At 50.7% G+C, this 26,942-nt stretch overlaps 2 protein-coding genes across 2 annotated transcripts in view; one reads left to right on the forward strand and one right to left on the reverse strand.

The window, feature by feature from the left end:
* Positions 1 to 14,986, forward strand: part of GINS2 (GINS complex subunit 2) — a 15,387-nt gene extending 401 nt beyond the window's left edge. The window contains exons 2-5 of the mRNA XM_032389727.1: positions 315 to 429; positions 5,486 to 5,585; positions 9,665 to 9,791; positions 10,062 to 14,986. Coding sequence (XP_032245618.1) covers positions 315 to 429; positions 5,486 to 5,585; positions 9,665 to 9,791; positions 10,062 to 10,187 — 468 coding nt within the window. The 3' untranslated portion in view covers positions 10,188 to 14,986. The remainder of the gene's footprint in view (positions 1 to 314; positions 430 to 5,485; positions 5,586 to 9,664; positions 9,792 to 10,061) is intronic.
* Positions 14,987 to 15,298: 312 nt separating this feature from the next.
* GSE1 (Gse1 coiled-coil protein) overlaps positions 15,299 to 26,942 on the reverse strand; it is a 399,189-nt gene continuing 387,545 nt past the window's right edge. Inside the window, exons 10-17 of the mRNA XM_032389726.1 lie at positions 26,248 to 26,861; positions 24,948 to 25,060; positions 24,370 to 24,640; positions 22,784 to 22,897; positions 21,592 to 21,945; positions 19,658 to 19,933; positions 16,837 to 16,940; positions 15,299 to 16,081 (exon numbers count right to left, since the gene is read on the reverse strand). Of these exons, the coding sequence (XP_032245617.1) occupies positions 15,947 to 16,081; positions 16,837 to 16,940; positions 19,658 to 19,933; positions 21,592 to 21,945; positions 22,784 to 22,897; positions 24,370 to 24,640; positions 24,948 to 25,060; positions 26,248 to 26,861 (1,981 nt within the window). The 3' untranslated portion in view covers positions 15,299 to 15,946. The remainder of the gene's footprint in view (positions 16,082 to 16,836; positions 16,941 to 19,657; positions 19,934 to 21,591; positions 21,946 to 22,783; positions 22,898 to 24,369; positions 24,641 to 24,947; positions 25,061 to 26,247; positions 26,862 to 26,942) is intronic.

A 26,942-nucleotide genomic window follows, 5' to 3' on the forward strand; every position in this document is an offset into this window, starting at 1 on the left:
GGGGGGGGGTGACGCCGAGGGGTCGGGGGCGGGGGGAAGGATATGGGCCGCGTGGCCGCAGGGGGGTCGAAGAGCTGGGCGAGGCTCTCGGCCCGGGCGCAGCGCCTCGCGGTGCTGACGGCAGGAGACCGGGCTCAGGTGGGTGGGCCAGGCGCGCAGGTGGGCTCGGAGCTGCTTTACTGTGTTCACAGCTGGGCTTTTATTTCCTTTGGGTTTCAACTTCTGCAACGCCCTTTCCCTTGTCGGACAGCAGTGGGGTCCAGCTGTGCCTTTGCCCTGTCTGCTCTCACCAGGATCTGGTCTTCCTTCGGCAGGGGGACCTGGGGCCTTTTAACCCCGGCTTACCGGTGCAAGTGCCTCTGTGGCTGGCGATTAACCTGAAGCAGAGACAGAAGTGTCGGCTGATTCCCCCTGAGTGGATGGATGTGGGTAAGGACCTGGGTGGAGCGGAGCCAGGTGACACCCTCCCTCCCGATGGAAGCACCAGCCCTTCCCACTTCCTCCATCATCCACTGGTCAGCTGAAATTAATGAATGGTTGGAGCTTCACCTCAGTTTGCTCACCACTATTACTAATGTATTAATCTGAGGCATCTATACCAAATTTCGCTCAGATTTTGATTTTAAGATATTTCAACTTGCTTTAAAATTAAGAATTTTGGGATGCCTGGATGGCTCAGTCGGTGAAGCGTCTGCCTTCTCAGGTCGTGATTACAGGTCCTGGGATCGAGTCCCACATGGGGCTCCCTGCTCAGCGAGTAGCCTGCTTTTCCCTTTCCCTGCTCTTGTGTGCTCTCACTCTCTCCCAAATAAAAATGTTAAAAAATAAAAAATCATAGGGGCGCCTGGGTGGCTCAGTCGTTAAGCGTCTGCCTTCGGCTCAGGTCATCATCCCAGGGTCCTGGGATCGAGTCCCGCGTCGGGCTCCCTGCTCAGTGGGGAGCCTGCTTCTCCCTCTGCCTGCTGATCCCCCTGCGTGTGCTTTCCCTCTCTCCCTCTCTCTCGCTCTCTAATAAATAAATTTTTTTTTTTTTTTTAAAGATTTTATTTATTTATTTGACAGAGAGAGACACAGCGAGAGAGGGAACACAAGCAGGGGGAGTGGGAGAGGGAGAAGCAGGCTTCCTGCAGAGCAGGGAGCCCGATGTGGGGCTCGATCCCAGGACCCTGGGACCATGACCTGAGCCGAAGGCAGACGCTTAACGACTGAGCCACCCAGGCGCCCCTCTAATAAATAAAATCTTAAAAAAAAAAAAAGGCAAGGACACTATGAGTCAGGCAGGCACTCTCAAATACAGTTTCAGAAAGATTGGGCATTTTCTCCTTCTGGTCCTAAAGGTGGGGGGCGGTGGGGGGAGGTTGGCCCTGGAGGGTTTGCAACAAAGGGAAACACCTGTTCCCAGTTCTTTTTGCTGAGGGGCACTTTGGCAGCGAACCCCGCCAGGTCTGACTGTTAGCGCTACATCTCCTTCTGGCAGTTTCGGCCTGTCCAAACCGAAGGTGATAGGGGCAAGAGCCTGTCTCATTGCAGGCCAGTCAGAAAAGTGGAGAGAGTTAGCCTGACCCTTTTCACAGGCTAGGGCCATGCTGGGGTGAGCAGTAGTGAAAGCTCACTAGTTGGTCGGTAGAGCATGCCCAAGAGCCAGCTGCCCTCTGATTCTGCCACTGTAGAGTTCCACCTGCTCTTATACTATGAATGGAAACACCTAGTAAGTCCGTTTTTGTCTCTGACTTCTCTGACGCTGTCTTGTTTTGTTTTTAAAGATCTTATTTGACAGAGCACAAGCAGCGGGGAGTGACAGGCAGGAGGAGAGGGAGAAGCAGACTCTCTGCTGAGCAGGGAGCCCTACTCAGGGCTCCATGCTAGGACCCTGGGATCATGACTGGAGCTGAAGGCAGACGCTTAACCCACTGAACCACCCAGGAGCGCTGTTTTGTTTGTTTTTGTTTTTGTTTTTTTAATTTATTTGAGAGAGAGTGCACACTCATGAGGGGGTAAGGGGCAGATGGAGAGAATCTCCAAGCAGACTCCCCACTGAGCGCAGACCTCTATCCCATGACCCAGCGATCATGACATGAGCTGAAAGCAAGAATCGGGTGCTCAACCAACTGAGCCACCCAGATGCCGCTCTGGCACAGTTTTTGAGATTCGTTCCTATAGTTGCATGGAGCATTACATCATTCTTTTATTGCCAAGTACTATTTCATTCACGGTAGAGTGTTCCACGGTTAGGTCACCCATTCTTCTGTTGGTAGATATTTGGATCATTTCCTATTTTTGGCTATTGCTAATGAGGCTATTATGAACATTCCTGTCCTAAGTCTTTTTGTGGATACATGTTTTTAATTCTCTTGGGTAAATACCTAGGGTCATAGGGCAGATGGTGCTTGACTATAAGAAATTGCCACCTAGCCCTCCAGAGTGGTAGAGCTCTTCTGATCCCACCAGAAACATGTGAGAGTTCCTAATGTTCCACATCCTGGCCAACAGTGGGTGACATCTGTTTGATTCATTGTTTGATTCATTGCAATTTGAACAGCAGTATTTCATACTCTGATTTAGATACCTGAAAAGAATCTGTCAACTGTATAGAGAAGATGTGTGTGGGGAGAGGGCAGTAGGGAGTTACCCAGGCTGTGAGTAGTTTTACCAGATGATGGAGGTGGGCAGACATGGTTGGAGTCTAGGCATATTTCGAAGGAAGAATCTGCAGGATTTGCTGAAGGACAGGCTGTGGGATCTGAGGGAGGAGAGAGAAGAATGCCTGCCAGGGTTGCTGGCCCGAACTACAGAAGGACACGGAGTTGCTGTCTCCTGAGATGGGGAAGGCTGCGGGAGCATTAGGGCTGGGGTAGGGACCAGGAGTTGGGGTTTGACCATGTCACACTGGAGGTGCCTATTAGGTGCCTATTAGCTATCTAGGTAGATATCTAGATATCTAGCTAGATAATGTGGGCAGGAGTATTTAGTCAGGAATTCGGTGAAGGGGCTTATTTGGGGATACAAATGTGGAAGTCCTCATGAGTGCTTAGGTAGTATTTAAATGAGGCAGAATGAAATCACATGGGATGTGGGTTTAGGTGGTAAAGGGGTCAGGGATCTGAGCTCTATACCCCACTGCTGAGAGAGGTCAGGAAGGCCCAGAGGAACCGGAGGTAAGAGAACTCTGTGTGGTATTCCAGAAATCAAGTGATAAATATCCTCCAAGAAGTATTAATCTTTGTGAGATGTGAAGACAGATGGAACCATTGGGCTTGGCTGAGCAGAGGTCGTGGACCTTGGTGTTGAGTGGTATTGGTGGAGGGGTAGAATAGACACCCACCTGAGTGGTCGAAGAAAGGAAGTTAACTCTTGAAAAAATGGTTTGGTAGCTGGTGTTGGGAGGATTTTTATTTTAAGATTTTATTTTTAAATTTTTAAAAGTTTTTATTTAAATTCAATTAATTAACATATATTAGTTTCAGAGGTAGAGGTCACGGATTCATCAGTTGCATGTAACAGTGCTCATTATATCACGTGCCCTCCTTAATGCTTATCACCGTTACCCCATCCCCCCACCTACCTTCCCTCCAGCAACCCTCAGTTTGTTCCCTGTAGTTGAGTCTCTTAAGTTTGTTTCCCTCTCTGATTTTGTCTTATTTTACTTTCCCTTCCCCTATGATTCTGTTTCTTAAATTCCATGAGTGAAATCATATGATCCTTGTCTTTCTCTGATTGACTTATTTCACTTACTAAGGTTTTATTTTTTATTTATTTTTATTTATTTAAAGTCTTTTTTTTTTTTTTTAAGATTTTATTCACTCATTTGTCAGAGAGAGAGAGAGAGCGCGCGTGCGTGCGCACACAAGTAGGGGGAGGGGCAGAGGGAGAAGCAGGCTCCCCTCTGAGCAGGGAGCCTGCTGCGGGACTCAATCCCAGGACCCCGGGATGGTGACCTGAGCCACCCAGCTGTCCCTTATTTATTTATTTTAAAGATTTTATTAAGAGAGAGACAGAGAGAGAGAGCATGAGCTGGTGGGGAGGGGCAGAGGCAGAGGGAGAAGTAGGCTACCCACTGAGCAGGGAGCCTGACGTGGGGCTGGATCCCAGGACCCTGGAATCATGACCTGAGCTAAAGGCAGATATTTAGCCAACTGAGCCACCCAGGTGCCTGTATTTATTTTTATTTTTTGAAAGATTTTATTTATTTGAGTGAGCAAGAGAGCAAGCGAGAGAGCACATGAGCCAGAGGGAGAGGGAGAGAAGCAGACTCCCCTCTTAGTGGGGACCCTGACTCACAGCTGGATTCTAGGCCCCTGAGATCATGACCTGAGCCGAAATCAAGAGTCAGGTGCTCAACTGACTTGAGCCAGCCAGGCACCGCAGGATTTTCTTTTTAAGATGGAAGATGTTGTAGTGAGTTTGATGGAATGGTGAAGTAATGAGGACAACAGCGAACACTCAAGTGAGACAGTTGCTGGGGTGGTGTTCTGTGCCGGTCAGAGAGGAGGTCCAGGACACACCTGGAGGCCTGTTTCTTGTGCACAGAGACAGGTGTGGAGGGGGTTGGGAGCGGTGTGCTGGCAGGAGTGTGCAGCCTCTCAGAAGGGCATCGGGTTAGAGTGAGAGGGTGAATGGAGTAGGGGAGTAGATTGGGTTGCAGCATGGCACCAAGGGCGCCTGAAGAGGGGGCCCAACACTGAAAGACCCCGCTTCCCTGCACTCCCCTAGCACAGTTGTGTGTGTGTCCCTCAGCCTCAGTGGCCAGATTCAGGGCTTTCTCAGACCCATAAGATAGGGAGAGAGGGGTGCTGCTGCTGGTTGGAATTGGGATTCCACTGTGGGATTCCAGATGCTGGGCTTTAGGCCCTCTGTGATCATCATCCCACCCCTAGGCTGGAGTGGCCATGGTGTTATGTCCTCTTGCTCCCCTCTGAACAAGGCTTCGTATATACAAGTAAATTTCTCCAGTCACTGGTTACTCTCATCACCTTTTGCATCAAAGGTAGAATGCCTGTCTCCTTCCCTAAGAAAAGAACTTCTGACTCCCAGTTTCTCCAGTAATACATCCTGCAGGCCAGAGCAGCAACACCAACAAGAATTTACCACCTTCTATAAGAGAAACTTTTTTTTTTTTTTAAGATTTTATTTATTTCTTTGACAGAGAGCACACAAGCTGGTGGAGCAGCAGAGGGAGAGGGAGCAGCAGGCCCCCTGCTGAGCAAGGAGCTCGATGTAGGGCTGGATCCCAGGACCCTGGGATCATGACCTGAGCCTAAAGCAGATAGATGCTCCACTGACTGAGCCCCCAGGTGTCCCATAAGAGAAACTTTTGAGGAAATAGGCTGTGAATCATCTAGTTAGTGATATGTTATTCCAAAAAGTGTTTTTTCTTCATGTTTTTGTGAGTTGATCCAATAGATAATGTAGATACTTGGTAAATTTGGAAAGCTTTAACAAATATTTTGGGTATGGATGGTAAAATGTATACATTTCTAAATTTCAGAAAAGTTGGAGAAGATTAGGGATCATGAACGAAAGGAAGAAACTTTTACCCCTATGCCTAGCCCTTACTACATGGAACTTACGAAACTCCTGTTAAATCAGTAAGTATGTCTCCTTAGAGCCACATGTAAGGTAGAACTCCTGATTCTCATCCCTTACCCTGTTCCTCTCTTGTTCCACTTTTGGCTCCAAGGTGAGGGGGATCCCCGGGCATCCGTATCCCTGAGTCAGTAACCTGGGAGGCATTTGTGTGCACACACTCTTTTGCCTGGGCTTTCCCATTTGTCCTTTCCTTTTCCCACCCCTCCCTCTCCTAGGGAATCCCTTGCTACTTTATCGCTTGACATTGGACCCCGGTGAGTCTCCGTTATCCTCTCTAGCCTTTTTCTTAACTGTAGCTGTGTTTTACTGGTGAAGCTTTACCGCTTTGTCCTCCACTATGTGCATCTGAGTTCTTGCATGTCTTTCACAGGAAAGGCCAGAGGGCTCACACTTGCTCTGAACCCTAGCTGTAATGAAAGCCCACTGGTGGCAAAAAGTGTGGTGTAGTAGCTTCTTGTTTCCCTGCGTTCAGTTCTGGCTCCCCATTGGCTTTTAATTCATTCTCCACTTTGCAGCCCGAGTAGACTTTTAAAGATGGAGCTGCCACACGACTCCCCTGTTCCTTGGAGCCTGTCCAGGGTTTAGGCTAAAGTCCTCATGATAGCATACAAAGCACTGCCTAGCTGGGCTCCTTCTGCCTGCCTTTGTGGCTCCTACACACTCCTTCCTTCGTGGCTCCCTGATTCTCTGGGTTCCAGGCTGACATTGGCCTCTTCCTTCCACATACCAAGGTCCTCAGGGCTTTCAAATACTGTTTCCTCTGTTCAGTTAGTCCATCTGTTGTCTGTTCCCTCCTTTGGCTTATTAGCCTAACCGGTGTTCTCTCACAGGTTAAGGATGCCTATCCCCTGACAGCTCTGTAGCCCCCATGGCATTTGTCAGCTGTAATCTTCTAATCACTAGTCAGGCTGTGCCCTCCCACCCGTACCCCAGTTCTAAAGGGCAGGGACTGGGGTGCCTGGGTAGCTCAGTCGGTTAAGTGTCTGACTATTGATTTTGGTGCAGGTCATGATCTCAGGGTTGTGAGATTGAGCCCCGTGTCAGGCTGTAGGCTGGGCATGAAGCCTGCTTGAGATTCTCTACCTACCCGCCCCCCCCCCCCCCCCCCCCCGGTGTGTCTGTGCACACATGTGCTCTCTCTTCCTCTAAAAAAATAAAAATAAAAAAGGCAGGGACTGCGTCTTATTTGCACTAGTATTATGCCCGGTGCATACGTGTTTGTTGAATGAACGAGTGAAATCAGCGGGGGCGGGCAAGCAAGTGTGGATGATTTTGCTTGGGAGATTAACTAGACTGTAATTTGCAAAATGTCAAGCTTTTGAAGTCAGCATGTTTTCTTCTTTTTTCTTTTTTTAAGTAGGCTCCAGGCCCATCATGGAGCCCAATGTGGGGTTTGAACTCATGACCTCAAGATCAAGACCTGAGCTGAGACCCAAGTCTGTTGCTTAGCCGACTGAGCCACCCAGGGGCCCCTGAGCACCTTTTCATTGATGAAAGCAAGAGCAGAACTAGAACAAAAATTAAGAAGCTCCCTATTATCTGTTCTAGAGCAAGGCCTCCACTGCATGACACTATTGAATTCAAATGAATATTTGGGGTATGTAACATGGATTTGTCCTTAAATTGATAGGACGCTATAGTTTACAACATACGAAGCATTCCACTAGGTAATGGAGATAGTCACGTGGGCTTGAGCCCCACTTAGGGAGCAGTGTGAGCCTGTTAACCCGTAGTTCTACACTGCAGTGTGATCAGTCCTGTTCAGACCCTGTCGGACTACAGCCCTAATGCCTGGTGGTGTCAGAGAAGGGATCCTTGGCTTGAAGGAGGAGGGAAAATTTACTAGAGAAGAGGATGCTATAGGTAGAAGGCAGGGACACGTGAACAGGCACAGTATGTTTGGGGAAGCAGAGCTGTTGGGGTTGATGTAGACTAGGTAAAGAGTTGGGGAGCTGAGGCTGTTACTCTGTGGCTGCAGTGTCCTGGGGAGGGTGTTTAGCAGGGGTTGTCATCCAATGAATCGGAGAGTCTTCTGTGGCAGTGGGTAGGAGGACTTGGAAGGGAAAATATGGAAGCAGAGGTGAGGGGCCTGTTCACCTTTAGTTTTTGAAATTCAGATCTTATATATGCAGTTCCTGTTGAAACTTTGGTTTTATGATTCTTTGTAATTCATTTGGCCAAGGGACCTAATTTTACCTTTGTTCTGCACTTCAGTTAACAAATAGATGAGGTCCTTTGTTCTGTAACCTGCTGTTCAGAGCGTAAGATCCAAATGTTTGGGTCTTAAATACACTCCACTATGTAAATTTTATACCACTGATTCCCTGCCACTAATCACAAGCTACTTTCAGCATGTGGAGAGGCCACTGTACCTTTCCTAGCATGCCAGGTGATAGACAGTGTTAGCTTTTGCTTTCATCTTTTTTGTCTTTTCCTTCAATGGTTAGTTTAAAATACAGCTCACAACAAGGGGCGCCTGAATGGCTCAGTCACTTAAATGTCTGACTCTTGATTTCAGCTCAGGTCTTGACCTCAGGGTCGTGAGTTCAAGCCCTGCATTAGGCTCCACGCTGGGTGTGGAACCTACGTGGAGGAAAAAAAAAAAAGGCTAAAATGGCCTAATGGCCTAGAAGGATCCAAAATGTAGCTCACGACAGGAAGGCCGTCACACTGACCCTCGCTGACTGTTCAGACTTTTACCCAGAATTCGCTGTGTATTGGTATGCTCGGTTTATGCTAATTTGCAATTTATTCTGTGGTTTCTGTAAGTGTACTTGTCTCTGTGGAGTGGGACAGTACCTAGCCTTCAGAGCTTTTGGGAGGATAGAAACGCTTTGTATTGCCGAGCACTGTGCCTGGCACAGAGCTGTTGTCGTCTTCCCTTGGTGGGTTGTAAGCCCTTGGATAAATGATGAGGTATGAGCAATAGCAGTCATGACCTCTGAGCCAGCCCTTGAAGCAAATTCATTCAAGATGGAAATTCTATAGCACAGAACACTCAATTACCCCGCGCAGAGGATGTCCAACCTTTAGAGCTTATTCTCTGTGAAGTCCTTGTACTGCAGCCTGCCATGGGACACTTATGTGAGCACAAATAACTGTGTGGATCATGGTTGAATTTTCTTTCTTTTTTTTGGGAGGGGGGATTTTACTTGAGAGAGAGAGAGACAGAGATAGCCACAGACATAGCAAGAGAGCACAAGCGGGGAGGAGAGGGAGAAGCAAGCTCCCCGCTGAGCTGAGCAGGGAGCCCAATGCGGGACTCGATCCCAGGACCCTGGGATCATGACCTGAGCCGAAGGCAGACATCCATCTGATTGGGCCACCCAGGCGTCCCATGGCTGAATTTTCTTTTCTTTTTTTTTAAAGATTTTATTTATTTATTTGACAGAGAGAGACAACGAAAGAGGGAACACAAGCACAGGGAGTGGGAGAGGGAGAAGCAGGCTTCCCGCGGAGCAGGGAGCCCGATGCGGGGCTCGATCCCAGGACCCTGGGATCATGACCTGAGCCGAAGGCAGACGCTTAACGACTGAGCCACTCAGGCACCCCCCATGGCTGAATTTTCTTGGCACCAAGCTTAACTGCTAGAAATTTTTTACATCTTAAAATTGAAAACAAAGGAAAACACATTTTGCTTGTATTTTCCTGAAGCCAAGCAGCATTTTTTAAAAAGCCACTTCTAGGGGCGCCTAGGTGGCTCAGTCGTTTGCGTGTCTGCCTTCGGCTCAGGTCGTGATCCTAGGGTCCTGGGATCGAGTCCCGCATTGGGCTCCCTGCTCAGCCTGGTACTCCCTCTCCCTCTGCTACTCCCCCTGCTTGTGCTCTCGCTCTCTTTCTGTCAAATGAAAAAATAAAATCTTAAAAAATAAATAAATAAAAAGCCACTTCTACCTGGAAGGGTGCCCGCCTGGCTCAGTTGGAGGAGCATGCACTCTTGATCTCAGGGTCTTGAGTTTGAGCTCCACGTTCAGTGTGGAACCTACTAAAAAATAATACAGGCCACTTCCACCTGGATGTTGCTTTAGTTTACCAAGTGCTTCCTAATGTGATTTCCCCGCCGCCTGGCTTCTTTTAGTGCTTCAGACAACATCCCGAAAGCAGATGAGATCCGGACCCTGATCAAGGATGTGTGGGACACTCGCACAGCCAAGCTACGGGTGTCTGCTGACAGTTTCGTGAGACAGCAGGAGGCACATGCCAAGGTAGGTGCACGCAGGGCACGGGGGCCTCCCTGTGCAGCTGCCTCTCCTCCCATGCCCACGAAGGCCAGAGGCTGCCTGCTGGTGCCAATGAGTTGCCCCCAGCATCCTGTCTGCTTGGATTATTGCAAGCAGGGATTACTAGCTGTGCTGTGCCTTTAAAAAAAGAGAAAAAAAAACATTATTCATTGGTTACTTTTTTTCAGTAGATTTTATATTTTCTCAAATCAAACACTCCTCAACCAACCCAGTTGATTTTCTCTTGTGTTTTAGCTGGATAACCTGACCTTGATGGAAATCAATACCAGTGGGCCCTTCCTCACACAAGCCCTCAATCACATGTATAAACTCCGTACAAACCTGCAACCTTCTGAAAGCATCCAGTCTCAAGACTTCTAGAGAAAGACCTGAACTTGTAAAGAAAGGCCTTGCATCTGCTGGCCGGAGGCTTGCCAGGTGGTGTGAGTGCTCGAGACATGATAGAGGTACTATTATCTCTGGAGTTCTAGAACCCCTTTTGAATGTATGAAGAATTGTGTAATGAAACAAGGAATGGGCTCATAACATTGTTGGAAAGCAACAGGTTTGTGCTTAGTCCTCGAGACATTCTTTAATTCCACATCTGTCTCTAGAAGCCAGCTGTTCTTTTATGGGGGAAAGAAAGCAGCTTTGGCAAAACACGTTATTTTCGCTACAGAGCCTGGGGTCTCCTGCTTGGCATTGTCATGTGGGTGAACATTCGGTGACTTTAAGTGTTGTTTTTAAGAGAGAGATACAGTAGGAGTGGCGATGTGGCCTGGGGCTTTTTTCCTTTCTTGACCCTGATCTCTTGGGCTAAATTTAGACTCTCCTAGAGTTCACACAGAGAAGGATGGCAGATGGGTGGCAAGATGTTGACCAGGGTTCGCCATCTAAGCCCAATAAAGATGGACTCCATGCAAATCTCACGGTGGGTTTTTTCCCTGCATTACTACCAAGTGAAGAGAGCAAGTCATGTGGCTAAAATGGTCTGACTGATCATACGGAGATGTGTGGCAGGAAGGGGTGATCTTTAGACTGACACTCTGGGTGTTTCTTGTTCTCTTGGCTACTTCTGGTTAAGGTGTAGTGGGTTTTTATCAAGAGGAAAGGCGGGGAACTCCCTGGGTGCTTCACGCTCAGCCACCATCATGAACGACACAAGAGCTGTCCGGATGAGGAAGTTCATGACCAACTGGATTCCTTCAGTGGACCCAGATGGTCATTGATGTTCTTCACCCTGGGAAGGCACTAAGACAGAAATTCAGGAGAAACTAGCCACAGTGTACAAGACCACACTAGATGTCATCTTTGTATTTGGATTCAGAACCCATTTTGGTGGTGGCAAGACAACTGGCATGATTTAGAATTCCTTGGATTATGTGAAGGGAAAACAGACCCAAACATCGATGTGCAAACACAGCCTGTATGAGAAGAGAAAGACCCCAGGAAAAAAGCAAAAGAAATGCCAGAGCAGAATGAAGGAAGTCAGGGGGACTGCAGAAGGCCAGGCTGGTGCTGGCAAACAGCTAGAGATTGGATGACAGGAGTAAAGATTCTGCAGTGACTTTATCTGTGGTGATTGTGCAGATCTTTCATAGTAATAAACTTAAAACTAAAAAAAAAAAAGCCTGGGAGAAACAGACTGCATGTTCTGCGGTTTGTGAAGGCTAAAGTCCAGATGTTGGGAGGGGAAGTCGGGCCCATATTTCTGCTCTTGAGGGACAGAGGGAATAGACCTGGTTGGAGGCAGCCATGTCTCAATGAAGGGTCCATTTCTTTTCCTAGAAGAACTACTATTCAATTGTAGTGGTTGGAACTGCTCTAGAAATGACCTTACCTTGAGAGGAGAAATGATCTGTCTAGAGTCCTACAAGGGATAGAAGGTTTTGTAGCCAGCTAGTTTTCCACTGTAGCCTTGTGAGTCAGAGCACATTCTCCCTGGGGCTCTTCAGAGTGGCATGCACTCTGAAGCCTGAAGAACAGCTTCTGGGTTTTGCCCTTCAGTGTTCAAAGTGCAGACTCCCTTCCCATTACTCAGTCATGGTTTCTCAGTTCTAAATCGCTACCCAGCTGTCCTCCCAGCAAACAGCTGAGGGTTATTATTTGAACACCGAAGGGCCAGACATGAAGACCTGGTTCTGTTATTTAAGGTGACTGTCTTAGAGGGTTGCTTTCAGATGACAGGACTTCCCTTTTCATCTGGGGACTCTTCTAGAATGAAACCACATGGTACTGAGGAGGGTCAGGAGTCCCGTAGATCCTAGATCTCTCACCCCTTAATACCTTGTGTTCTTGAAACCTGGGTGAGGTTATTATCCAGTTTGTCTTCATATTTTACCCATAAAGCTTTGATGGTTGAGCTTTTCTCCCCCACCCCGGCACTTTTTTTTGGCCCTATTATAACAAAGATTTTCCTCTTAACATGATTTAGGAAGATTTTATTTTTTTGGATGTTGTCAGAAATTACAGCAATATATTCATAAATACCTAATTACTACATTCAACAAATAATATTACAATACAATTAATTCAAACAAGTACACTTAGAACAGGTTTAATTTCACAGCATCTAAACTGCCCCCAGAGTGACCGAGGCATTCCTCCTCCCTCTCATGTACTGGTTTTACTGTTCTACCTTAAGCACAGGGTACATACAAAGTAACACAACCAATTAGCATGGTCTTCCTCAGGTCAAGGCAGAGATAAGAGTTTCACTTAAGTGCTGGACCAGAAAGTTGGGATGAACAGGCTACTGCAAGTAGTGAGGAAGTCAGTAACTGGTTTCCTTGAAGGAGTGCAGGGATGACTGCTAAGTGGCTAATATACACCTAAGAGTAAGAGAATCAGCTTGTGCTGACCATCTCCATCTTGTGGTGGATCCTTGGAATTTTCTACTTAAAAACGGCTCAGAGGGAAAAGGGGGTTATCTGATTTTTGAGATTTGGCAGCATTATTGAGCTATTTGAGGAAAATACCATTCCACGTACGAACTTGAGATTTCTTGTGTTGTAATTCTCGGCTGCTGAAAGTGTGGGCTCCTTTTCATATTCTTGGAGTTTCTTTAAGGATATAATCTATGAGAATGTTAATGCCAATTAAGTGTTTAGGCTATATTTTTTCTGTAGGAGAAAGTGTTAAGTCTTACTTTGGTCACTTATCTGAGATAATGGATTAAGATCCTATTTTATGTCCATTTGGCTCTAATTATGTGAAAACATTTCCAAATGATGAGGTTATATAGTGCCAAGTTTTAGGGAGAGCTCTGGTTTGTTTCTAATGATCTGATTAAATGTGGAACCACATGACCTTGGCTTTGGGAGAGCACCCTCACAAGTTGAGTGAAATCCCCTTCAGGACAGATGGCAGCCCTCTCTTCCAGGTGCGGCAGGAAGACACAAGGTCGTGAAAGACAGAGGTCTTCATGAAAATACTGACAGAAGTTGCATAACCCATTCTAGAGCAAATGTGGTGTACTTCTGAACGTCATCTTTTAAACTCATTGTGAACTAGCTGAACAAAAAGCTTCAGAAATTATGTATCTATTAAATTTTAAGCCCAAACTGAAGAGACTTAGGTGCTACTGGGCTGTTTCTGAATCATCTGACGATTACCAGATGGGAAAAACCATTCAAGCACTAGGTCTTAATGGTACACTTTTGTTTTCTAAAGATGCTTTCTTACCTTTTTCTGAGTTTCTTCATGCTGCCTTACTGGTTTATATTCTGATTGTCTTACTACAGATAGGTGAGAGTGTGGGGAGGCAGAGTGACAGAAGCAGGAAGGCAGGGGCAAGGTGGTGTTTTCAATCAGAAGGGACAGGAGCAGTTCTTCTAGCTCAGGGACACAGCTTGTACCCCTGGTCAGAGACCTCTCCCGTATGGCTGCATCCCTTTACCCCACGACCTCCTCCCATTACAGAAAACCCCTACAAGGGACTCCCCTTGGCTGGTGAAGGGCTGTGCTGTGCTTCCTGTTTCCTCTGGCCATTGCCAAGCTGATCCGCAGGGGCATCCAGCCCTTTCCTGTGATGGTGGGGGACAGGGAGTGAGGTGCTAAGATGTAACTCTTAAGCTTGCTGTTTCAGCCTGGAAGTAGCAAGCCGACTTTAGAGACATTCGGTAATAGTTTTCCCTGACTGTTGGCAGTAGAGCTCCCTCTGAACACCTGTCCCCACTTGTGGAACATGTTGATCTCAATGTCTTTGCAGGGGAGGAGGCCCACAGAACAGGCCTTCCTTCTCTTCAAGTCGTTTTTGTGGAGAGGAAGGCGCTTGTTGACTGCTGCTAATACTGGCGGCACTTTTTGTCTGAGTTTGCTAATAACTGGAAGATTCTTGGCAGACATACAAAGCAAACGGTGTGGGAACAGATAAAGCAACGCAGTGCCATCTGCCAGCAAGCTGTTCTGCACAGCTAAGGTCTGGGGCTGAGGGTGCGGCCACTGATCGCAGTGAGTAGCCTTCCTGAAGGTCAGCCAGCCCTTCCCCTGACCCGGGGTGAAGGGGACAGTGGCCATCAAGACTCTTGCCTCCACCCCCACCCCCGACAGACCAACCACTGGCTGCTTTGGCCTCTGGTTTAGGCCCATTCGGCAAGAGATTATCTGCTTGATCTAGATTAGACACTGCCTGAATGAGCAGTAACTGGGACGAGAAGGAAACACTCTTTGCACTGAGATGGCATTCCTAGTTTCTAGCTGCTCCTGTGCTCTTAACAGTAAGTTCCCGAGAGGAGGAGAAGTTTAGCTCAGACATTGTTTACCCTACTTTTAGGCTTTTACAAAGCTTTGCATCTAAATAAAGCTTCTAAAGTTTCTACTTTGCACCTGTTCTCAGACTGCTGTAAGACACCTTAGAATCTATCACAGAACTCGCTCACTTCCTGACCGGTTCTTTCAGCAGAGCTGCGTGCACACGCAGGTGCACACACGGCAGCTGCTTGTTCCCGCCTGGGGACGCGCCCCTCCTCAGTAGCAACTGGTTCTGTTTGCTGTCCAGAGCCAGGGGGAGGGGACAGGAGGAGGTAAGAAGGAACACATGGCTTTCTACATCACTTTCTGGTACAACTCAAAAATGAAGTGATCGCATAGGCGCCAGTGGTAAGCTCTTTTACTTTTCTTCTTCTTTAATTTTTAAAAACACTTCAATATTTTAATGTCCTGACCAGCAGCAGTACAAACACTAAAAGCAAGTTTTTTTGCCCAGAAAAACAAAAGCAAAAAAACAAACAAAACCCCCAAACAGGAAAACAAACAAACAAAAATCCCCCCAAACCACATATTAAAAATGGCAGGCTTTTTATAACAATAATTAAAGTAATAAAAACATACAAAACTTTGTTTTTTAATATATATACACAGTACAAGGCTGAAGCACCTTTGACTTTTCTCTCAAAATTTACGTTTGTATGAAAACACAGCCCGCCGCAGTAACAACCGGTGGGTGTGCACGTATGTAGACACAGCTCTGTACATTTCCCCCCACGGAGTAATAAAAAGGTACCTTCAGTTTGTTGATGCGCTTTAGAGAAGAGCTTTTCCAGGGAAAAGCCTTTGGGTGAGGCTTCAGTACTGTTGCTTTGTGTGCTCCTAGGACCTGTTGCTTCGAAAATTTTGCAGAAAAGTAACAAACAAATAAGCCCTTTACCGGAAATGCACCCCACCTTCTTCCAGCTGAAGCAGGTCTCAGTCCTGGGGAGGAGCGAGGCCGACCCAACGCTGCAGTGAAAGCAGACTGGGTTCTCAGGACGTGCTAACACGGCCACACCAGGAACAGAACACGCTCGGTCTGATCCAGTCTTATGCACCCAGGGGCCATAAATGATCAAGTTTTAGTGTTGGTAAGGGAGCCTTCTCTTTCAGATTCGAAAATAATGATCGGGGGAAGAATAAAACCACCTTTAAAAAGAACTATGGGCGTCCTACATCAGTTGCTCACTGAATGACAAAGGTGATTCAGCTGCATTGAAGTCAAGGCGAGTTCATTCGTTCTTCAGAGCCTGGAATCCTTTGCTTCATGCATGGCACATTCTCTTTTTGTTTTAAGCTTCAAACCTCCCAGTGAAAAATATTAAATATTCAAGGTAATAAAATAGATAATATTTCTATACTATAGGTTCGGCCTAGTGCAAGGGAAACCGTCACCTAGGATATCCCTTAAAGTAACCTCTAGGCCAATGCATTGCAGGCAACGCAAGGCACTTCCTTAAGTGATCCAGTTCTGCCTGGAGTCGCTCCCTCTCTGAGACAATCTTCTGTTTCTGGCTCCTCAACTCCTGGAGAGAGAGATTCAGGTAAAACATTCATTTTATAGTAGGGAAATGGGTGTGATGCATGAATGCTCTGGGGGCCATGAGGAAAGGCACACCTTCTAGGCTCCAGAAACCTCCCCTTCCCGGCTCAGGATTCTGACCGTGGTCTCTGGACGAACCAGTTCAAGCTGTGCCCAAAGCCTTTTAGGTTCTCACAAGGGACCTGCTCACTCCCATAGAACCAGGGTACACTGCTGGCTCAACATCAACCCTAAGATTTTAAAAAATTAGCCCATAAAACTTTTGCTGCTCTGGAGTTGCCAAGCTCCGCAGCCCCATGGCCCCATGCGCCAAGAGGAAGCCAGGGAGTGGGGGAGACCAGCGCCGCTGACAGAGCAGTGGGACCCGGCTACAGGAGTAGGAGGGGCCGCTGTCCTAAGAGCTTTGCTCCTCCTGTAAGATCCTTCTCCAGTCAGCAAATCCTCGGGGGAGATGGATACAGGTACTAACTCGCCCAGAGGGAGATTAAATTAACATCTCGCTTCCAGGATCAATATTCTGTAAATTCACAGTACCCCCCCCCTTTTAGCTAAATCCTGGAGAACCAGTTGGCTCCCTAATCCCCCCCCCACCAATTACAAGTTGTAGCTTCATAAAAGAGCATTACCCCTCAAAACTCAACTGTATGGGTAATGAAAGGTTAAACAAAGCATGGGGTGTTTTAAGACCACCCGCACCCAGCTGCTCTCTATTCTTCCGTGTGCGGCCCGGAGACTCACCGCCATGCTGTGGGAGAGCTGCTCGGCTGTGAGGCTGAGGCTGTAGTGCTGGGCCTCCAGCCGTCTGCACTGCGTCTGCAGAACCTGCCGCTCCAGGGCTTGCTCTGAAACGACAGATACGCCATGGTGCTATGTCTTCTGTGCCCGGGGCCACAGGCTTGGGCAGGGCTGCCCTTCTCTCCGGGCAGCCAGAGCGCTCCTTTGGCCCACGGCGCCCAGCCCTGTGCATTACACAGGGACATCCAGCCCATGGCACACAGAAGACCTAGCATCAAAAGGCTATTTAAGACATACACCTTAGGAAGTCATTAAGGGCAAATTTATGGTCTTAAAATGCATTTTTCAAAAAAAAAGATAAAAAATTTTAAGACTTAGGTATGAAAGCTTTTAATAAGCTGCTAAAAAAAAAAAAGCAAGAGTAAACTTGAACTTTGAAAGTGTAAGATCTTGGGCCTGGTTTTAACAGGAGTGACTTCAAACTTTCAAGGATAAATCTCTGCTTTCTATGAAGTGTTTCAAGAATGAAAGCCAGGCTGGGCTGAAGCCTTATTTGTTGGTCCAATACCAGTGCTCTTCCTGTGTCGGCTGCGGAAACCTCTACAGGAAAAGGGGTCAGCAACGGCTAGTCGTGTGGAATGCTGCGCCCCTACCTGGAGGGCACTTGTCCTGGAGAGTCCCGCAGTCCTGTGATGGACTTTACGGGAACGAGAAGTAAACTTTTTTTTTTTGTACTTTAACAAAAGGAATGAAAGCCAGGACAGGCTAGCTGACTGAATTACAGAGGCAGAACAACTGCGAGAGCAAAACGCAGGGCAGTAAAACCCGTCTCCTAGCGCTGAAGAGCACAGACCGGAAGTGCTAACGAGCTCAGCCAGCAACAGCAGAGAACACCAAAGGCTGTCCCCTCCATGGACCTACGCACCACGTGAACGCGGACAGTCCTGTGCCATCAACACGGCAGCCAATGAGAACCTGTATTTCTTCCCAGTGCTCTGTTCAATAGCCCAGAGGTCCTCAGCATGGCAGCAGGACAAAAAGTAAAAACTCAGAAGAACTAAATTTGATTGACAGAAGGTCTGACCATCTACGATCATGTAAGGAATAAAGGAAAACAAAAACTAAAAAATCCATGATAACCCAACTAACACCTAAAACTCAATGTAATAAAAGGATGCTGCTTACGGCAAAAAAAAAGGGAGGGGGGAGTAAATGGTTTAATGCAATTTAATACCATAATCATAGAGGTAATAGCACTGCTATCAAAAATACTAATCCTCCCCAAGTCTGTAAATTCAGTGCAACTGCAAATTCTAAGAATTTTTTGGAACAAACAAGGTGATCCTAAAATCCATGGGAGGAACCCCTAAGGGCCCAGAGAAGTGCAGCAGATGAAAGCATGCTCCTCAGCAGAGAGCGGCCGAGCAAGTGCACCCACTGCGCGGCCCAGAGACGGGCTCCACAGCTCGCCCCGGGCGTGGGGGAGGGGGCCAAGACAGCACCCCACACACTGCCAGGGTAACTGTCTGTTCGCTGAGGGGGGACGGGGGAATGAATTTCTACCTTAAGCCATGCACAGAAATGAATTCTAGGCCTAACAAAAGCAGAGCCTGAAGAATTTTAGAAGAAAATGGAGAGAATCGTGTCCTCGGGGCAGTGAAGGATTCCCAACAAGGCACCAAAAAACAAACCCAGATAAGATGGACACATTTCACTCTGAAGAAATGCTCTACACGGGTTCTGGATACACATGTATTCACTTGGAAACAACATGTAAGGAGTGAGCAGTTCAAAACAGGATTCCTCGTGGGGGAGAAAGCAAAGTGCAGGAGCAGATAGGCTGCTTGTGGGTACACGGGCATTCCTTTTGTGAGTGTTTTAAAATGTGTTCTCAAAGGATTTGCAATGATTAGGACATTCCATAATCAAATGTACAAGGAGTCCCAGTCCATGCTCAAAATGAAAACTCCTCTGAATGTTAAGGCATGAGTCAGGGAGTGGTAGCCCCCCTCCCCGACACCTCAAAGATGGTCGGGGGGTGGGGCGGGAGGCCAGCAGTGGGCGCCCAGCTCACCACCTGCCCTTCCAGACGGGGCAGGGGCCCCCTGCACTGAAGTCAACGCACTGCAGCCTCCCAGCCTGCAAGCTAGATGCCTCTCGAGGAAACGGAGGAGCAGAGAAATGAGCCAGTGTGCGACAAGCACAAGGACAGCACTCAGGCCTTGTGACCCCCCCACCCACGGCCCCTCAGCCCGAAGCACTAGGCCAGGGCGGGAGAGGCGTGCGGCGGCTGGTGAGGGCTCGCCTCCCTGTGCCAAGCGCGAGCCCGGGAGGGTGACAGGGCCTGTGAGGGAACTGCCAGCAGCCTTGAGGCACTGGAAGGGGAGGCAGCCTCTGGCAGTGACAAGGCCTCGCTCTCTGGGGCTCAGCTAAGTTCATAAACCTTCTGTTTTCAGGCCCCTTGTGTGTAGCCACAGTCAGAACTGATGGACTATTGAGACGCGCGATGGAAGACAGCAAGCACAGACGGCATGTCCCAGGCTTGGCTGTCACACTGAGTGATGGCAGGCACTGGAACTTAAGTTCCTCCAGTGACAGTGGCCTCCAGTCTGTAAACTGGGGCACCTGCAGAAGCCTGAAGAACAGTTCTTGAAATAGGCAGAGTAGCAGAGGAAAATTACCTAGCTGTGCCCCGGGAATGCAGAATGTCAGTGCCACCACTCAGAGTCCCCGGGGTTGGCAGGGAGATCCCACACGGAGGGGATGAGGGAGCTGCTTTTACTTTCTTTCCCACAGCCCTCGGCCCCCTCCCCCCTCACTGTACCTTCTATATGTTCCTGGTAAGCTTCAAAGATTGCCTCAATCCCTTGCCACTTGCGCCTGGGGGGTTCGTCCTCATCCTCCTCTCCGTCTTCCTCGTCCTCCTCTGAGTCCTGGTCCATCTCCTGCGTGAGGGGGCCCTTCCTCCCAGGGGGGGCCTCCTGCTGCCCGTTGTGCTGGGGCAGAGGGAGCCGGCTGGAGGACTGTAGCTCGGGAATGTTGTAGTGGATGGACGTGTCAACTTTGTGGTTCTGCTCTGCAGACAGGACGGCTACGTTCCCTGCGGGGACAGAACAGGCTCGTCACAGGCCTGCAGGAGCCTGTGTGACTGCAGGTCTGCTGACTAAAGGCAGTACGGAGAGACCTATGCCCTTCAGAGGTCAAACACGGCACCCAAGGGCAAGGTCAGAGAGCCGTAATGACCACAGCAGCCCTGGATGTGGTCCACTCAGTCCTAACGGGTGTGCGGTCTCAGCCACGCCGATCCCAGAGCGTCAGCGTCCTGTTGTAGGAAATGGTGCTTGAGCCTGGTCTGCAGCCGGCCCTCTGTGGATACCAGTCCCCACTCTCAGAAAGTGCATGTCCCGTGGTCCCCAGGCATACCCCGTTAGCTGTTGTTCGGACCTCTTTAGACAAGGCTGGCGCCGCCCTGTGACATGGCCCCGCAGGGCGTGTCCTAACAGGTACACACGGCCTCTGCTACGGTCTGGGACGTGCGCCGGCGATGCACCTGTAGGGCTCAGACCGGCAGGAGACGCGTGGCTTTAAAACCCCGAGGAAGGGGTGCTAGGGTGGCACAGCTGGTGGGGCGTCCGACTCCTGAATTCTGTTCAGGTTGGAATCTCTGGGCCCCTGGGAGGGAGCCCTGTGTGAGGCTCTGCTGGGCAGAGAGCCTGCTTCGGATTCTTGCACGTGCGCTAAAATAAATGCATCTTAAAAAATCTTAAGGAAACAGTTGAGTGTAATGTCAGGAAAGGGTTGACGTAAAACAAGGCAGGAAAAACATGTCCTAGATCCACAGAAAAGCCTCTGTGAGGTGAGTCTGGGAGGCCATGGGGTATTTAACCCGGGCATCCTGTCAAAAGTATTTTCTCCTTGAAAAACAAGATTCGTTCAAGTAAATTCATGACAAACACCCAGTCAAGAATTCCTCCAGATTTTCATTGCGAAAACCACCACCCTTGGCTCTTTGGTATCTTTCTGTCTGTCGATGGCGGCGTTAACTCACCGAGGAGACGCTGACACAGCGTCAGAGCTGTGCGTCTGCAGATGCTTACGTACCCACATTCATCTTTTATAGTTTGTAGTAATAAACATGTTCAAAATGGCTTTGGCCTAATAACCTAATTATCTTCTTCTGGCTATTAGAGCATACGAAAATTTTATACTCAGTAGTTACTTAACCATTGGGGATTCTTTTCCCTCCAGTCAGTTTCAACCTTTGATCCAGTGAGAATGAGCTGTAGTGACTCCTGTTCTCCTACCTTCGGGGACTCCCACCGAAATGTCCAAGGGGAGTGGATCCGGGGGCTCGAGTGTTATACAAAGTGCTCTCTGAGGTTACTGGAACAAACACCTGCTGGTTATCAAAGAGCAGGGAGATTCCCAGGTGAGTGTGTACGGGAATGCTGGAAAATCCATAAGCTACAGAAGGAACAGAGCCTCTCTGTGCCTGAGAGACCCCTCACCTGGCTCTACAAAAAGGAAGGGCTTCTAACTCAACTCAGAGGACATTGCTCGCTAACTTTTCTTGAAGTGTGGTCAGTGGACCAGGGGCACCATCATCACCTGGGCACCTGTTAGCAATGGAGACTTCTTGGTCCCGTCTCAGGTGCCTTGTGCACACTGAAGTTTAAGGGGCAAGCCCCTGGCTGCAGCTGAGTGCTCCAGGCTGCTCTCGTGACATGGGAGCAGGACAGGGACAGGCAGCCTCTTTACCTTTATGCTTCTGCAGGGCCTTCTGGGTGGACTGCAGCACAGACTCGTGGAACTGATGTGCAAACTCCTCTGCCATGAAGGGCTCCCACGGCTTGCTCTTCCCGTTGATGCTGTGGGACAGTGGCACGGGAATGTCCTTGGGCGCAGGGCCCCGGATGTAATGAAGCATGCTTAGGCTCTTCTTGCTCCCGGGGGCCTCACTCAGCCTGGCCTTCTCGCTGCTGGCAGGAGCTGGGTCCTGGGGCCGGAGCTGCTCCAGTCTCCCAGGCTCCATGGCGTTTGCAACGTCAGACAAGGAAGCAGCAACACCCACAGGCTTCTCCGTATCCAGAGAGGCTTGCTGCGTGGCTGGTTCTTTTAGAGACAGAAAGCGAGGAAAATGTTAAGAGCGGCAAGTGAACAGGCGGACCCTGACCTCTAGAGCTTACATTTAATAAAGACCTAGTGCAAAGGACGGACTCAGGGGGCCGTTTAATTAAACGTCAGTGAGCGCGTGTGGTCAGAAGGTGGGGCTGTGTTCGGCAGCAAGTCCATCCTTGAAAGGCGCCCCAGGAAGGCATCTGGGAAGAAAGAGAGTCTGAAGGAAGAAGCAAGTTGCTTCAGATCACCCGAAAGGTAGATGTTACGTGGCCCAACCCGGTAAGAAAGACCATGTTAGGATTTGAGAACAGTGCCGGACCATAAAGATTTCCTGCTCCACTCAGCAGCGCAGCAAGGTTTAACCGAAGCCATGAGAGAGAGAGAGAGAGAGAGAGAGAGGAGGTGTGAAAGCAGGTGTCGGAGAGCCCTGCAGGGCAGAACAAGCAAGACGGAGACACGGGAGAAGAGTGCCAGCTCGGGGCCAGCAGGAGCAGCAGCGCCGAAGCAGCAGGTGCCGGGATCCGGGCACGGGGCTTCCGAGGCCTGGCCGCACTGTGACTACACTGACCCACCACAGACAGCGGAAGCCAGGACCGTCCCCGTTGGCTCGCAGCCCTGACTTCCCACTCTCCTGCTCTGTCCCGAGGACAGCCTTCCCAACCGTGCAGGGAGCTTCTGAGAGAGAGAGATGGAGAGAAACACACTCTGTTTCCAGGAGGAAAGATTCATGACAAAGAAGACCTTGAGGGGTCGCCTCTGACCTCGGGCAGCCCTCGGGACAGTCCCAGGCGGCGGCGGAGGAAGGGGCTGTCCTTCCCGCCCTGGGCCTTACCGCTCAGGGAGACAGCAGGACTGTCCCTCGGAGAGTTCCTGAGTGGGTCTGCCACTGCTGCGGACAGGGCCTTCTGCTTCATGGCATGGAGCATTTCAACAAGTTTCTCTTTGTCTATGAGAAAAGCAGCCTGAGATTAACAACACCGTTGCGTCACTGCTGAGAGGGAAGGGGAGCAGGCTGCTAGCCCAGGCCGTGACTGGCAGGTGCAAGTCCTTTAAACCAACAACAGCAAAGCAAGCACCAAAGGGACAGGCTGTGTTTAAAGGAAGAAATCTTCATTTTAGAGTGAGCCCAGATTCTGCTTAGCTTTTACTACAGAGCGTTCTAGATGCAGTCCAAAAACAACTATGTGTGTACAGCAAAATAACGGGTTCCTGTGATCTTCGGAGGTGACTGCCGACGCCGTATTCTTATTTAAAAGACTCCGACGCACAAAAGGTCCCAACACAAAGAGCAACCCCAGAAGATCCACACACTCCTCCTCTCCTACAGCTCCTGGTATGCGAGCCCAAGTCCCAGGACGGTTGCCATCTACCGAAACGGGACCAGAGCCCCGTGACGCCTACCGCGGCGAGTCCCTGGTGCGGTGGCACTTGTTACTGACACGAAGTGCTTCTGTTATTGGTGGCGTCCGCTAGGAATTAGGAATTAAGTCAGGCAAAAAGATGCTTGTTACAGACTGTGGTTGTTCCCAGGGACTGGTGCTGGTGATCAATACGTCACTGCCTCAGAGTGCACGGCTTCCACTTTACTGGTTAAAGGCAAAAAGCAAACGGCCACGCCCCACTAATGAAGTAAGTGGAAGCAAGTACGTGACCAGTAAGCACTTCTGCTTTCATTTGGACTCCTTCCAGAGAGAAGGGACCACCTAGGTGTCAGCAAGTTGGACTTGGAAGTGTGCAAATGAGCACCTGGACAGGCCAAGTTCACCTGAACTCACATCCTGGCGCTAAGCGAGCGTGGGGAGCAGACCCAAGAAGGGGATACCAGAATGCGTTTAGAGCGCACCACTCCTTCTGCACTATGGACTCCAGCCCAAGGAGGCGGCCCCAACATGGCCCCCAGTGGCCGGACGGACCTAGAAGCACCTTCCAGGGCAAGCTGTCCCATCACGGCATCTGCTGGCTCTGCCTGGCCGCCACGGGCCACCCGGAGCCTCCTGCCATGGGAACACGAAGTGCCGTGGGCCATGCCGGCCCCCACCAAGAGGAAAGAGCCGCTACTGCGGGAAGGTGCGATGCGACCGTGCACCCAGGGGTCGCCCCACTCGCCGGGAGGTCTGACAAGTGACAGAGCAGCCGACAAAAGTGGGCTTTACACACAGAACAGAGGCCACTGATGCGACAAGAGAAATGTGCTCCAAGGAGGGGAATTTGCGTTTGGGGTGGAGAGAAACTGGATGCCCGAGAGACACGGGGGCAGGCCTGTGAGAGCAAAGCGGCGGCCGCCTCGGGGGCCAGAGGGAGTTGAGAGAGCCCCAGGATGAAGTGGTTCCAGATGCCACCAGGAGCCCACGGCCCCTGCTTGTCCAGAAGCTCATGGCCACAGTGACCCCGCCCCGTGGGGCCCGCACCAGGCCGTACCTTTCCTCTTCTCGGCACTGATGTGAGTCAGGTTGAAGATGGTCAGGAACTTCTTCTTCTCTTCGAAGTTGGGGCTGTTGTTCATCTCGTCGGGACTGTAGCGGGTGGACAGTGCCAGTCTCGGTGAAGGCGTCTGCCGCTTGTTCTGAATCGTCGGGGGCGACGGGCTTCTCTCCCTCAGCATCCGCCGCCGCTTCCTCCGCTTCTGGGTCAGCAATTCCTCCTTCTGCTGTTGGGTGGTCAAGCCAAAAAGTTGCAAAAACTCTAGCTTCTAGATTGGGAAAGAAAACAAATGAGTTTGAAACCACTGGCAGCGGCATGCTTCCACTGTCCCAGGGGCCCCTCCTGGGGTCCGCGTGGCCCTTGTGCTGTGGCCCACTCTGTGCCGGGCCAGAGGGGTAGGACCGTGACAGTGAGTGCATCCAGACACCCGCAGTCGTGGGCATGGAGGAGCGCAGGGAGTCCCACAAGTGCGGGGCTGCCCGGGACAGTGGGAGGGAAGCCAAGAAGCAGGCTCTGATGGGGGCACCAGAAGCCCAGCCCGCAGCCCCACACGGCGGGGACCAGATTCCAGATACCTCGGAGGAAGTGTCCAGCTTGAGTGGCGGCTGCTCGGCCACGCAGCGGAGGTGGGCCCTGACCTCCTCCTCGTCGCTCTCATCGTAGGAGTCATCCACGTCGTAGAAGTATCCTGGGGGCAAGAACGGATTCGTTGGGCTGGGCAAGGAGCCTTGTCCTCCAGCGGATGCTGCAGACACGGGGCCCCTCCGTGTCGTGTGTACAGACGCACCTGTGAGACCAAGCCCTGCCGACCGCTCTGAGCACCCCAAAACCCAGAGTCCTTTTATCCCAGGTGGAAATGTGCATTAACCCCCAGTCCTAGGATTTTAGCACTTTATAGGGATGGCAACTGGGGGGTGGGGGTGGGGGTGGAAGATGCAGGAGGCAGACGCCAGGCTTCCTCTGGACCCCAAGTGACCAGGCTAAGGTAGTGTGAACGGACAGTGCTCTCTCTGCAGGGAATCACTCATCCCGCAGGCCTGGGGCTGTGTCCATGGCAACCCAAGGCTGTGTGTGCATATCCACTCCCTCCTACTGTGGCCATCTGGGTCCACTACCCAGGAAGGGACAGGCACACTCAGGGCCCTCCCTAAGATGCAGAGAACTGTAGAACCCCTGCACCAAGGGCGCCAGGGTATCCCCTCATCCTCCCTCACAAGGCAAGTGGAGGAGAAAAATACTTGTCAGGCCCGAAATCTAGCCTAGAACCACCACCTGGGAAGACCTGGCCTTGGCCCCAGCTTCTGGCTAAGAGGCTGAGTTCTACAGGAGAAAAGACACTGGTCTGGAGTAGCCCCTGACCCCTCCTGGTCAGACAGGGTGTGCAGGGGGGGGGCGGCCAAGGGCACCCTGGGCCTGCTGGCTGACACTCCCCCACCCCCACCGCAGGAGCAGGAAGGAAAGGGGGCCAGACCTCCTGCCCTTGCCCCACTCCCACCTGGGCCTGCCGCCCCCGAGGACGGCAGCCCCTAGGAGGAGCCCCCACCGGGCCCAGGCCTGTTCTCTCAACAGCCTCCGTCCTTGTTACGCTGCACCATTAATATTTAAAACCGTCTTATGAGCCTCTGTTCATCACTTATTAATTGTTTGTGTCTGTGGAACCATCCTTCCAGACAGCTTTGATTTGGCTTTTTGGGCCAATTTTCATTGTAGCAGGACCGGCAGGGACCCCAGGTCTGTCTCCCCAGTGGAGGTGTCAGCGACACGGAGGCCAGGGAACTTGCTCCCTGAGCTGCTAAGAGCCCACGGCAGGAAGGAGCGGGAGGAGGGCTGGCACCGCTGCCCCGCGGTCCCAGGAAGCCTCCAGGGAGACCGCACCTTTCTCCTGGGCCTCTCGCCGCCTGCGCTCCTCCAGGTCCAGCTTGCTGACCAGCCTCCGCCGCTGCTGCAGGAGCTCATCGTAGATGTAGGCGGGGTCCGGGCCCCGTGGGGCTGCGGGCCGGTACGGCGAGCCTGGCTTCAGGGGCCCGCTGAGCTCCCCAAAGGGGGCGGGCTGGGTGAGGGAGGCCCGCTGCTGGCCCAGGATGGTCTGGGTGGATTTTTCCAGCTCAGCCAGAAAGGGCCCGGGCCCGTGAGCAAAGGCCTGGTGCTCCAGGCTCGCTGCCTCTCTTGGGGGTGGCTGGTACTTGTCCAGGGGGGTGGCCTCTCGCTTCCGGGGCCCCTCCTCCACCTTCTCTGGGCAGTAGACCCGTTCCACCTTCACCAGTGGGACGGCTGCCTGGCGGCTGGGCTCAAACGGAGTGGGGTGGCTGTGCAGAGCGTGGCTCTCAGGGGCCCGCCGTGTCTCCAGGCTGCTGTCCATCAGGGACACCGGGTTCCAGAGGCCCGTGGGCACAGAATGGTGCTGGGGCTTGGGCGAGATGAGCGGCGGGGGCCCGCCAAAGTGCTGTGGGGCGTCTCGGCCGCCCAGCTCTGGACGGTTTGGTCCTGGCCTAGGGAATGAGCAGAGCAGGCCATCAGTCACAGAGCAGCCCGGCCCGCTGCCCACCCGGGAACCCCCCGGACAGCAGAGC

Source organism: Phoca vitulina, unplaced genomic scaffold (genome assembly GCF_004348235.1).
Source record: "Phoca vitulina isolate PV1807 unplaced genomic scaffold, GSC_HSeal_1.0 scaffold56, whole genome shotgun sequence".
In the NCBI taxonomy this organism is placed as follows: Eukaryota; Metazoa; Chordata; class Mammalia; order Carnivora; family Phocidae; genus Phoca; species Phoca vitulina.